Source organism: Gobio gobio, assembly GCF_949357685.1.
Source record: "Gobio gobio genome assembly, chromosome: 8".
In the NCBI taxonomy this organism is placed as follows: Eukaryota; Metazoa; Chordata; class Actinopteri; order Cypriniformes; family Gobionidae; genus Gobio; species Gobio gobio.
The window spans coordinates 13,077,151-13,091,072 of NC_137114.1; the positions used below are offsets into that span (position 1 = coordinate 13,077,151).

A 13,922-nucleotide genomic window follows, 5' to 3' on the forward strand; every position below is an offset into this window, starting at 1 on the left:
GTTACACTAATTCCAACATGACATAAAAGCTTTACCTCAAAGCACAGATAGAGCACCAATTACAATAACCCAGACATTTATATTGTTAGTTGAAATAGACACTTGTTAAACTGCAAATATTTGATCCTGTTGTTATGTAATAACCAAGCAAGCATCTGTTTTTGTGAGTTTAGAGTCATAAAGACAGAACAAAATGTGATTGAGTTAGCTAATTTGCTCCATTCATGCTTAAAATTCTGAAGTGTGCGAAGGGATTCCCTGGAGTCCATTATCCCCATTTTGTTGTGAATTAAATAAGCACTGAAGTGCTGCTTTATTTCAATGTTATTTTAACTCATTGATTCTCAAACGCGACAGGCTGACTAGCACCATGCTTGCGAAGTCTCCGGGGAACACATTATGCCGAATTTACTGAGAGACAAAAGGCTGCTTTTATAGTTTTCTTTATTTTGTCTTACTTTGCTCTGTTTCTCCCTCATTAGTTTACATTATGCCTCCTCCTCTGTGAAATCTCTAGATTCGGAGCCGTAATGACTTGTTATGAAGGCCGACTGGAGCTTTATTGTTGCAAATCACAGATAATTGTACATGTGTGATCACATATGTTCTGTCCACCAGCCCATATTGTGTGTGTTCTGAGCCGTTTGGCAAGACACGAACTGCTAGTTTTATAAGTAAATAACATTTGGTCAATGGTTATATCATGCTTGCTATTTGATATAGGGAAGAATGTAACTGTACACTGTAAAAAAGTAATGTGGTAAAAAAAAAGCCAGCAGCTCGCCCATATAATGGCAGTGAATAGCGACCAACATCAAGCTTTAAAAAAAAAAAAAAAGCACAAGTATCACAGAATGATCCCATGCGACATGTGTTCTGGGGGTATACGATAGGGTTTGGTGAAAAACACAAAAAAATTGTATGTATTATTTCATGAAAATCCTGACCTTGTCCGTTGGTTAGCTATGTGTTCATAAGACTATTAGCGTCACAGTTCAAGTCAACTTTATTTATGTTTCAAAGCAGCTTCACAGTGTTAAACAGGAAAATAATGCAACAGAATATACAGCCGCTCTGGAGAAAACGGTGATGTCATCAGCTCATTTCAATGATCATACAGTGACAATGTGGGCAGATCAGTAACTTAGTTTATATGGTTAATTTAGTTTACTAATTAGATTTATTTGGATATTGAGTTGAAAATGTAGTGTCCCCAACTGAGCAAGCCAAGCCAAGTCAACCAAAACTCCATCAGGTTCCATCAGTTCACTCTGTCTCGCCCAGAAAAAGCACACAAGTTGTGAGAAATCATTATTATATATAGCTGCAAGCAGCGATAATGGGCCCAAACCCCGGCACTACCACTACCCCGGTGGCTTTAGGGCAACTCTGCACGGCAGACAATGTGCATTTAAAGTAGGTAAATGTAAAAGTCAAAATAATTTAAATACACCACATTTACTGCAGCTGTTGGTGCCTTTATGACCGCAACAGCCACATCCATGAGATAATTAAAATTTAGATGAATTTCATGTCATAGGGTGTTATATGCCAATATCAAATGAGTGTAAAGTTATTCTTAGAAGTCCATTAGAATTTATATATTTTTTAATATTTTTATTAACCGTAACCTTAAACCTTTTATTAATTATATAAAACTATGTTGTCAGTGCTCTACAAATGAACTTATCATCATGTATTATTTCTTTCGAAATCACTGTATTTTTAACTTACACATAATGCATTAATTATAAAAAAGAATAAAATGTTTTTTTTTTTTTTATTATTTTATATAGAAATAAATACTGTATAATTTATTATTTAGAAGACATGAGACTATTCAAGTTTCCCTTTTTGTCATTATTTTACTCCCTCTCCATGGCAACACTGTTCAAGATATCGAATACCTGTTCGCAATTTAGCATCTTCAATATATTGGCATCATGTTGAGAAATTTTGGTGTGAATCATATGAAGCCCTTTGATGAGAACAATATATGTAGTGAGTTTGGTGACTGTAGGTAAAACTAACCCCCATCTTTAGTCAAAAGGTGGCACTACTGAGCCCCTCCTACACGCCCATATTTAAGATATCAAGAATCCTTTCACAGGTGTACATCTACGGTGTCTTAACGTTATTCTGGCAAAGTTTGAACCAAATTGGGTAAAAATAAGTGGGCAATTTCAAAGCATTTTGACACACTTCCTACTGCCAGTTGGTGGCGCTATGACTTTGACTCACAATAGACAAATCCATGTAATCGATCTTGTACAATGAACACACAACTGAAGTTTGTATGCAAATGTTAAAACACTTCCTGTTTCCTTTTTTTTTTGCAATAAATTAATTGCCTCGCCACAGCAAAACCATTCGAGATATCAAAATCCACTCTCAATTTATCATTTTCAATGTCTTGCCTTCATGCTGACATAGTTTGGTGGTGATCGAATGAATCCCCTTGGAGGAGTATATCAAATTCCAGAGCATGTGTTTTTTAAACAACCTATAATAGCTGATTTCCAGTTGGGCTGACGCATGACTTAGAGTCTGAAAGTTGTTTGGCCCAATGAGATCTATAAGTGTATGAAGTTTGGTTACTGTAGATGAAAAGGGGTGTGCTACAGAGCTCCTCAAATACAACAATATAAAAGACTGCGCCACAACATAGCCCCCTCCCCATGACCCCCCCGTCAACTTGAGCCCAGACCTGATGGCCGATGATTCCATTAAATGAGTAAAGTTTCAAGAGTTTTGGAGCATGTTAAGGGCCCCAAAATTGCCCGAAAGTAAAAAAAAAAAAAACCCAATAGGCTAGAAATCCCCCAAAAAAGTATCGATGTATCAAATATCTCCAGATCAGAACTCTGTTTTTCTGATGACTGTCAGAATGACAGTTGACAGATATGAACATGATAACGTCTTGTTACGATGACTACAATGGATATAGCCACCTCAGAGAAGAAGGTACATGGATTATATTTCATGTCACGTTTTTCTGAGCCTTGATTTCACAACTTGTTTTCTGGGCGAGACGGAGGGAACTGTGGCGTTAATAGAGTCTCATGAATGTGCACGTTGCGTAACCGTGAACAGAAGACCAACGACCAAGTAAAGGATTTTGTTAAATAACACATTAACACATTTGTTTTTAACCAAACCCTATCTTATACCCCCAGAACACGTGTCACAGGAGATCATTCTGTGTTTTTAAAAAGATGGATGCTGGTTGCTATTCACTGCCATTATATGGAGGAGCGTGAATGGAATTTTTTACATTTAAATGTACCTTTAAAGGGTTCTTTATAGAACCTTTTTTTCTAAGAGTGTAATAAATAGGTTATATATTGTTATGTAGTTAATATGTAGGTGAACAATGTAATTACACACCAATACAAAACAGCATCATGGTAACATATGACAATAAAATATTGCAGTAAATATTAAATAAACATAAATAGCATAAATGTGCATAACTGATAAGAAAAATATCATAGAAGAAAAGGTTATTTCAGTGAAAAACCATCATATGTGAGCTGTCACACAAAGAATTCTGGGAATGTCAATTCAAAACTAACCCCCAACTTTAGTCAAAAGGTGGCACTACTGAGCCCCTCCTACACGCCCATATTTAAGATATCAAGAATCCTTTCACAGGTGTACATCTACGGTGTCTTAACGTTATTCTGGCAAAGTTTGAACCAAATTGGGTAAAAATAAGTGGGCAATTTCAAAGCATTTTGTGACACACTTCCTACTGCCAGTTGGTGGCGCTATGGTCTGATGCTGGTCTAAATGTGCATAACTGATAAGAAAAAAATCATAGAAGAAAAGGTTATTTCAGTGAAAAACCATCATATGTGAGCTGTCGCACAAAGAATTCTGGGAATGTCAATTCAGGGGTTTTCACTAAATCATAAGATGACTTGCTATTAACCAATTAACAGGTTTTTACTGTAGCGTTTTTACCGTATTTTACCATTAAACATTATGATAATTTTTACAGTTTGCTAAAACTTTTGCTGTCTATCATGCACAAATGTTAATTGTTTGCTTTGTTTAAACACCTTCATTCCTGAGAGCATCTCTGTTTCTGATCATCTCTCTCTCAGTGCCCCCTCTGATTCAACACTCCGACTCCCAGAGCGCTTCCATCGGTCAGCGTGTCTTCATCCCCTGTGTGGTCATATCCGGCGACCTGCCCATGTCTATAACCTGGCACAAAGATGGCAGACCAATTAATGCCAGCCTGGGTGTCACCATCGACAATATAGACTTTACCAGCTCATTACGCATTTCTAACCTGTCGGAAATTCATAACGGCAGCTACACCTGCATTGCCCGTAATGAGGCTGCAGCCGTCGAGCATAGCATACAGCTCATCGTTAAAGGTTTGAGATGTTTTTCTTTTAACTTTGAACAATAATGTTTTCTGTTTAGAATCTGTGTTCTTTAAATAGTCTCTAATCCTTGATTTAATCATTATCATTTTATATCATACATCTTTTTAATACTAATATTCTTTTTATTCTCAGTTCCACCACATTTTGAGGTACAGCCAAGAGACCAGGACGGCATATATGGGAAATCGGTGATCCTGAATTGTTCAGCAAAGGGAAACCCAATCCCCACTATAGTATGGAACCACTCTAAAGGTATGCTAGTATTTGAAATATATAATTGAATATTATTACCTGTTGAACATGACCGACGATGGGCAAAAATTCAAAGGAAATATTCATGAAATATTCCTCACAAAAGCATTTCCAGGTTACGGCAAAATCTAAAGATTTCTTTTTACAATAAGAAAATAAAGCTTATGCCATGTTTTTGCATTGTTTTCAATCAAATTCCAATTACCATTATGCAGGGTTAGTATATTTGGCATTGATTAAAAAATAATATACAGTAAAATATTGCTTTTGCAGCTATTATCATTATTAGTAATCACATTCTTTTCAGATCATGAGTCATCAAATCCTCAGTAAACACTGTGGGTGTGTTGATGTTGGCAGGCACTGAGGTGCAGCTTTATTGGAAAAACAACATACATTTACATTATATAAAATACTTCATTTTTGATGATTTAAAGGGGACCTATTATGCCCCTTTTTACAAGATGTAATTATGCCTCGCAGGTGATACTCATTCTCAATCAAGCACCGGTCTCGCGCGCTCCTCCCACGTCTCTCGCTCGCCAACCTTGCCACAGTAATTTTGGGCCCAATCCCATTTTTACCCCTTAGCCCTTCCCTTTCCCCTAGCACTTCGTTTTGCGTGTTCATGTGAAGGGGTAGGGGTGTCTTGATTCTCTTTGGCTGGAGTGGTAGGGGTAAGGGGAAGGGCCAGATAGCCATTCAAACGAAGATTTTTCAGGACCACACTTCAAACGAAGGGGTATGAGGAGTTTCCCTCCACCTGCTACCGTGCTGCTAGAATGTGTGTATGTTGCCACTCGGAATAATTGCTAAACACACTATTTGTGTGATGTGAACATACACTCACCTAAAGGATTATTAGGAAAACCTGTTCAATTTCTCATTAATGCAATTATCTAATCAACCAATCACATGGCAGTTGCTTCAATGCATTTAGGGGTGTGGTCCTGGTCAAGACAATCTCCTGAACTCCAAACTGAATGTCAGAATGGGAAAGAAAGGTGATTTAAGCAATTTTGAGCGTGGCATGGTTGTTGGTGCCAGACGGGCCGGTCTGAGTATTTCACAATCTGCTCAGTTACTGGGATTTTCACGCACAACCATTTCTAGGGTTTACAAAGAATGGTGTGAAAAGGGAAAAACATCCAGTATGCGGCAGTCCTGTGGGCGAAAATGCCTTGTTGATGCTAGAGGTCAGAGGAGAATGGGCCGACTGATTCAAGCTTATAGAAGAGCAACTTTGACTGAAATAACCACTCGTTACAACCGAGGTATGCAGCAAAGCATTTGTGAAGCCACAGCACGCACAACCTTGAGGCGGATGGGCTACAACAGCAGAAGACCCCACCGGGTACCACTCATCTCCACTACAAATAGGAAAAAGAGGCTACAATTTGCACAAGCTCACCAAAATTGGACAGTTGAAGACTGGAAAAATGTTGCCTGGTCTGATGAGTCTTGATTTCTGTTGAGACATTCAGATGGTAGAGTCAGAATTTGACGTAAACAGAATGAGAACATGGATCCATTATGCCTTGTTACCACTGTGCAGGCTGGTGGTGGTGGTGTAATGGTGTGGGGGATGTTTTCTTGGCACACTTTAGGCCCCTGAGTGCCAATTGGGCTTAGTTTAAATGCCACGGCCTACCTGAGCATTGTTTCTGACCATGTCCATCCCTTTATGACCACCATGTACCCATCCTCTGATGGCTACTTCCAGCAGGATAATGCACCATGTCACAAAGCTCGAATCATTTCAAATTGGTTTCTTGAACATGACAATGAGTTCACTGGACTAAAATGGCCCCCACAGTCACCAGATCTCAACCCAATAGAGCATCTTTGGGATGTGGTGGAACGGGAGCTTCGTGTCCTGGATGTGCATCCCACAAATCTCCATCAACTGCAAGATGCTATCCTATCAATATGGGCCAACATTTCTAAAGAATGCTTTCAGCACCTTGTTGAATCAATGCCATGTAGAATTAAGGCAGTTCTGAAGGCGAAAGGGGGTCAAACACAGTATTAGTATGGTGTTCCTAATAATCCTTTAGGTGAGTGTATATTAATAATAGTTATAAAAAAATTGTCAAATCTGGTCATCCTTCATAACGCAGTCGATATTTACATCATGTATCGTCTGTAAACTATTGTGTTACCAAGGCAACGACTGACTTGACGCATAACGTATGAACATTATCGCAGCACCACAGTAGATAACGAAACCATATCCATACCGACCGGCTCGGATCAGCACGGACTGGAACGGTTAATAAACAAAGAGAACAGTTTGGCCTGATGGAAAAGCGGCTTCACTAGTCTTGTATGTTCTGTATCATCTTAGGACACTTTAAGGCTCAAATGTTTTTGAACTGAAAACGAGCGCCGTTTTTTTAAGTCCAAATACAGTAATTTGTTAAACGTGCTTGCGCCTGATTTCTGTTGGAGATAGCCTACACACTTAATTACTGTTCATTTCTGGTTAAATGTCACAGGACACTCATAAAAGAAACGGGGTATGATGACGTGTGATGACGTGTAATGGTATAGTAGTGATGTCCCATTTCTTAGGGGAATATTTTCACTCCTACGTCTTGCCACTCTGTTTCAAGGGGCAAGGCGAACGGGTAGGGGTAGGGGAAGGCAAAGGGGTATAAAATAGAATTGGGATTTGGCCTAAGTCTCTGGTGTCCTCAGAATGTGTTGTGACGTTTCCGCTCAAAATATCATACGGATCATTTACTATACCATGTTGTAAATGGTTTTTGGGTGGAAGGAAAAACATGCTGTTTTCATACTTGTACTGTATCTTTAAATGCAAATGAGCTGCAACTCCCCACCCCACTTTTCAGAAGAGGGCGGAGCCTGTACAGCTCATGCCTCGGATACTCTGCCAAAAACGAAAACATCTGTTTGGTTTTAATTATCATCTCTATCGTGGTCACGTCCACGTGACATTGCAGTTCTTCATCATCATGAAATTGTATTATCTGCATGCGTTTTAAAGCCATATCAGTTTAAAAAGTCGCAAACACCCGAAGCACGCACACAGAGAGCTGGCGGATAAACATGGCGGACTGTATACAGCTGACTCAGGGCGGGGTCTATGCTAATACAGCAGTGTCCATCAACACTCGTGGGCGGGGCCTATGCAATGTGACGTGACATTGTATAGAAACTGCAATCAGCTTGTTCTGAGACACTGCTTATGATTTATGGGGATTAAAAAAAAAAGGAGTGGGTGGATTTTTACCATTGTAGGGTGGTAGTGTACACACACTGCCGACACATTTATGTTCAAACACCATTTAAAAGTGAATTTTGCATAATAGGTCCCCTTTAAATAAAATCATTGTATTTTGGGCTGAAGAAATATTACCATAAATAGCTGCTGCTAAATAATTTCTGTCTTTGAAATTTGCTGTGAGATCTCAAAGGGAAGGTAGGATCATGTAATAAAGGGGACACATTTGGTGTGGACATCATTTCAGTCGGGCTTTGGTAGTAATGTGGTTACTGGTTATCTGGACAGGTGGGCTGGGCACAGGTGTATGTTTGCATTGAGGCCATGGCCAAAGAAGCTGGATTACTGGATTAGAACGGGAGCAGGTGACTCGCTCGACCTTGATTCTTCCTGAAGGAGAAGGAGCGTTTGAAGCCCTCGCTACACATTGTAGATGAAAGCTCGCAAATGGAAATCCATATACACAACAAAAAAAGAGGGCTGCACATTGGGAGGGTGGAGTTCAGCGGGGCTTGGATGAAAGAATAGAGGGCTAGATGGAGTCTATGAGGTTGAAGGGGATAGAAATGCATTCTGGCATGTGGGTGAAGGAGTATTTTCTTCTATTTTCTGGCATATTCTATCAAATTACTAGATTCCCTGAATTAATAGAGTATCCTTTATCATTTATCTTTAAAACAGTATTGTTAAAAGTCGAAAATTAAATGTTTGCATATGTATTTTTTTGGGTTTCATATATGAATAGTTCACATAGCTCTTTATAGGGTTACTGTTCCCACTATGTAACAATTTCCAATAATTCATAACAGGTACTGTATTCTATATACTGTTGTTTAGAGATGTTAAAAATTGTATATAATAGTATAAAGTATGTACCTTTTTTCTACACGTGTTGACACTCAAGATTATTTTCTTTTGTTATAGCTTTGTCAGATTAAGTTGCTCATGTGGTATTATGATTTATTTTGTATTATTGAGTCTCACAGTATCCTCTAATCCTAATCCAGACATGACACACCAGATGCAAAATAATTCCCCTCAGAGATCTTTAAATCCAATAAAGAAATCATCAAATGTAAACACGCAGCATAACTACAATTGATATTGATCATGAAAAAGGGCGTAATGCTGATGGATTATCAGATGTTCCAGATTACAGTAATACGTATAGCAGCCTTTTTGTTATGTTAATAGAAAAAAAGTGATACAAATTAAATATTTATTATAAAATTCAAAAAAACTTACATCGGTCTGTTTTCTGTCGTAGGTGCTGGCGTACCTCAGTTCCAGCCCATCGCCTTGAATTCTGGCTCACGTATCCAGCTCCTGGAGAAGGGCTCTCTGCTCATAAAACACGTCCTGGAGGAAGATGCTGGATTTTATCTGTGCAAGGTCAGCAATGACGTGGGAGCCGATATCAGCAAGAGCATGTACCTCACCGTTAAAAGTAAGACCCTGTCAAGTGGAGCGTGTTGAGTGTATGTGTGTGTCTCCAAATTTGTGTGTCTTATATGAATGAAATAATGTGTGGTGATTGTGATGTAATCGTATTGCTATTAATAGTCATACAGTTGCAGGAAAAGTATGTGAACCGCTTGCAAAATCTGTGAAAATGTGAATAAGTTTAACAAAATAAGAGATGTTTTGTATTTAGTGCTGTCCTGAATAAGATATTTTACATAAAATATTTTTCATATAGTCCACAAGACAAAACATTGCTGTATTTATTAAATGACCCCGTTCAAAAGTTTATGAACCATTGATTCTTAATACTGTGATGATCCACGGCTCTTTTTTGTTGTTTTTTTTTGAGTCCCTTGTTTGTCCCCCAACGTTTTTTTAGAAAAATCCTCTAGGTCCTGCAAATTCTTCAGTTTTCCAGCATCTTTTGCATATTTGAACCCTCTCCAGCAGTGACTGTATGAATTTGGGATCCATCTTTTTTTTACACTGAGGACAATTGAGGGACTCAAACACAACTGCCAAAAAAGGTTGAAACACTAACTGATGCTCCAGAAGGAAACACGATGCATTAAAGGATTAGTTCACTTCAAAATAAAAATGTAGTTTTTTGAGGAAAACATTCCAGGATTTTTCTCCCAATCATAGACTTCAATGGCAACCAAATGTCTTATCTATTGAAACCGTTGGTCATTTAAATAAAAAATAACAAAAATGTATATACTATTTAACCTAAATTGTTCATCTTGGCGGCTCGCCATGGATTGCGTAATCACGTCGGAAAGGTCACGCTAGACGTAGGCGGAAGTACTGCCCCAAGCAAACGTGCAAGGACTAATACAAACGGCCTTTACCAAAAATCACTTCAACTTCAAAATCGTCCGACATCGTTGTTTAACCTTTTTTTGCTAAAGGACGTTTGTATTGGTCTTTGCATGTGTGCTTTGTAAACACGGGGCGGTACTTCTGTCTACGTCTAGTGTGACCTTTCTGACGTGACGTCAATGGCGCGCTGTTCAAGATTAGTTTTTCGGTTAAATTTAGGTTAAAAAGTATGTACATTTTCATTTTTTTTTAAATTAGAGATGGTTTCGCTAGATAAGAACCTATTCCTCGTCTGGGATCGTGCAGAGCCTCTGAAGCCCTTTGAACGCTTCGAAACTGCATTGATTTGGACTTTCAACATTTCGGTTGCCATTGAAGGCTATGATGTGCAGAAAAATCCTGGAATGTTTTCCTCGAAAAACGTAATTTCTTTTCGACTAAAGAAAGAAAGACGTGAACATCCTGGGAGAGGGTGAGTAAAATATCAGGACATTTTCATTTTGAAGTGAACTAATCCTTTAAGAGCCGGGGGTGAAAACTTATTGAATTTGAAGATCAAGGTAAATTGTACTTAATTTGTACTTAAAAGTATCTTCTGTTGCTTCCCAAGGGCAGTTCTAAATAAAAAAATATATATATATTTCTACAAAATAAGAAAAATGTGGACATCTTCATCCTGTTCCAAATGTTTCACCCCCCAGATCTTAATGCATCGTGTTTCCTTCTGGAGCATCAAAGAATTAACCTTTTTTAATTATTGTGTTTGAGTCCCTCAATCGTCCTCCGTGTGAAACAATGGGTCTCAAAATCATACAGTCACTGCTGGAGAGGGTTCAAATATGCAAAAGATGCTGGAAAACTGAATAATTTTCCTGAAGAACGTTAGGCAGTTGAACTGCTCAGGACAAACAAGGGACTGGGAACAAAAAACAAAACAAAGCAAAAAACAAAAAAAAACAGCCGTGGATCATCCAGGGAACGACACACAGTATTAATAATCAAGGGTATGTAAACTTTTGAACGGGGTCATTTTAATAAATTTAGCTTTTTATTTGTCTTGTGGACTATATGTAAAAAAAAAAAGATGTAAAATATCTTATTCAGAACAGTACTAAATAAAATATAACGCATTCTGTATGATCCCTCTTCATTTTGTTAAAATTATTCACATTTTCCCAGATTCTGCAAGTGGTTCACATACTTGTTCTTGCAACTATATGTATTATATCTAAATGTTTTGATTGTGTTTTTTCTTTTGTTCCTTTTTTGGTCTGTGCCATTCTATCTAGGAGTGTGTGTGTGTGTGTGTGTGTGTGTGTGTGTGTGTGTGTGTGTGTGTGTGTGTGTGTGTGTGTGTGTGTGTGTGTGTGTGTGTGTGTGTGTGTGTGTGTGTGTGTGTGTGTGTGTGTGTGTGTGTGTGTGTGTGTGTGTGTGTGTGTGTGTGTGTGTGTGTGTGTGTGTGTGTGTGTGTGTGTGTGTGTGTGTGTGTGTGTGTGTGTGTGTGTGTGTCTGAGCCTGAGGGTCTTCTGCCCTGTTGACTGCTGTGTGTACGGTATTGTGCTCCTTGGTGAACTGTTTATTTGTTGAGCAGGCAAAGACTTACATCCCCTCCATTAAACCCACTACACAGCATTTATGCCCACTCTGGCATGAGGAGAAGACTAAACCAACCTAGCAGTGCCACTCGTATTCGCATTACGTCACATTCCTTTGGTCTAAACATCACCACCCATTTAGATCAGCAAATATTAACTACTGAAAATGGCACAATAAATAGAGACATTAGAAAGAATGTTTATGACGCATATTTCTATGCAATAAAAATGATTTGGGGCAGGAGTGTTGAGTTCCCTGCAATGACAAACAGCACCATAAAAGGAACCCATACAACTTTTGCATTTTACGTTTTGCATCAAAGTGTGAGCAGCCCAGGACAAAGCCTTGGGGAACTCCAGAATTTAAACATTTTATTTGTCTGTATTATATAGTATTATTTTACAGGTGGAATTGTCAAATTGTGCATGAAAATAGTTTTCTGAGTAGTCATCGATGTGGTTTACTTGATGACACTGCACTGTAAAAAATTCCAGGAATTTCCAGTGTGGTATAGTGTTCATCTAGCTGATGGACCAGCATTGAGATGGTGTGGCTGGTCCCAGCATGCAAATCATACCTCATGCAGGTGACCAGCAAAGCTGGATTTTTAATCAGGGGAATGTAGCAAGATGTAAACAAAATTGATGAATGCAACGGACACTTATTTTACACAATATTTCAGTTTAAATTGCCCAAAATTTCAAGGGCAGTGTAAATGGTCACAGTGGAAATAGTGTCCATGTATTCATGCTGTTGAATCTTTGTTATTTTCTATCATCAGTGATCTGTGACTCAAGGGCCTTTACAAAAAGGGGTCAAATATATTTCTCGTATTTTCTCTTTTTCCTTGTTTTTCAGTAAAATATGCAACATTTCTAAAGATACATTTAGCTAAGCAACAAATTGCAAAAGATATTAAATAAATGTTTCCCCCCAAAACATAAATTCAGTCATCATTTCTTCTTCTGGCTAATTCATTCAATCAGCTCAGTGGTTTAGCCAAGTTTTGTGAACTGGATCAATTGATTCATTAAAAAGAGCCAACTCAAAAGGACAATTCATTCATAATTCAGAGACTGCTGCTTCTCTCATGAACTCGTATAAATGCAGCAAAGAGAGCTAGAGTGGATGTCAAGATTTAAATGAACAATTTCTTGCATTGGACGTTCCGTACACAATGAATGTCAATTCAGGTCAAAACATTTGTCATCAATAAAAAAGGAGAAACTAAAATAGTTTGCCATTGAGATGACTTATAAAAGTGTCCCAATCACCCTGAATTCACCCTATAATATAATAATAGTATACAATTAAAACATAATAAAAAAGTCTTTCTTTATCTTTTCTAATTTTTAGTTGTGCTCTGTAGTGAAATATTCTAGCTTGGCATCCTGTGCTATACGTGTTGCGGTTTTTGCAATTTTACTCAATTGTACATTGCTTTAGGCCAAAATGTCTGCTAAACGAATAAATGTATAAAAGTCATATTATCTTACACAAATTCTTCTTAAAAAAGAATGTGTGTGTGTGTGTGTGTGTGTGTGTGTGTGTGTGTGTGTGTGTGTGTGTGTGTGTGTGTGTGTGTGTGTGTGTGTGTGTGTGTGTGTGTGTGTGTGTGTGTGTGTGTGTGTGTGTGTGTGTGTGTGTGTGTGTGTGTGTGTGTGTGTGTGTGTGTGTGTGTGTGTGTGTGTGTGTGTGTGTGTGTGTGTGTGTGTGTGTGTGTGTGTGTTAGTGTGTGTGGGTGTGTGTGTGATGTGTGTACAGGTTTATATTACCAGCCAGCGGTCCCCATGAGAGAAATGGATTAATAAACATACTAAATTATGTTTTCTGTGATGGGTAGGTCTAGGGTTAGGGGAAAAAATATAAATATACAGTTTGTACAGTATAAAAATCATTACGCATATGGAGTCCCAACAAAGATAACGAAACAAGGTGTGTGTGTGTGTGTGTGTGTGCGCATGTGTGCATTAGTGATAGTCAGTATATATGCAGATTTTATGTACTGTAGTTTGTGTGTGTGTGCGTGTTGTGTAAGTGGAGATAATATATGTTCAGTTACAGTCATTAGGCTTGATAGAGAGTGTTTTTTTTTTCTTTATATTGTCATCTTTCTCCTTGTGTGGGTCTGGTGGCACTCC

At 38.3% G+C, this 13,922-nt stretch overlaps 1 protein-coding gene across 1 annotated transcript in view; it reads left to right on the top strand.

Moving 5' to 3' along the window:
* Positions 1-13,922, top strand: part of dscamb (Down syndrome cell adhesion molecule b) — a 230,029-nt gene that overhangs the window by 171,843 nt on the left and 44,264 nt on the right. Inside the window, exons 9-11 of the mRNA XM_079824407.1 lie at positions 4,110-4,388; positions 4,533-4,652; positions 9,167-9,346. Coding sequence (XP_079680533.1) covers positions 4,110-4,388; positions 4,533-4,652; positions 9,167-9,346 — 579 coding nt within the window. The remainder of the gene's footprint in view (positions 1-4,109; positions 4,389-4,532; positions 4,653-9,166; positions 9,347-13,922) is intronic.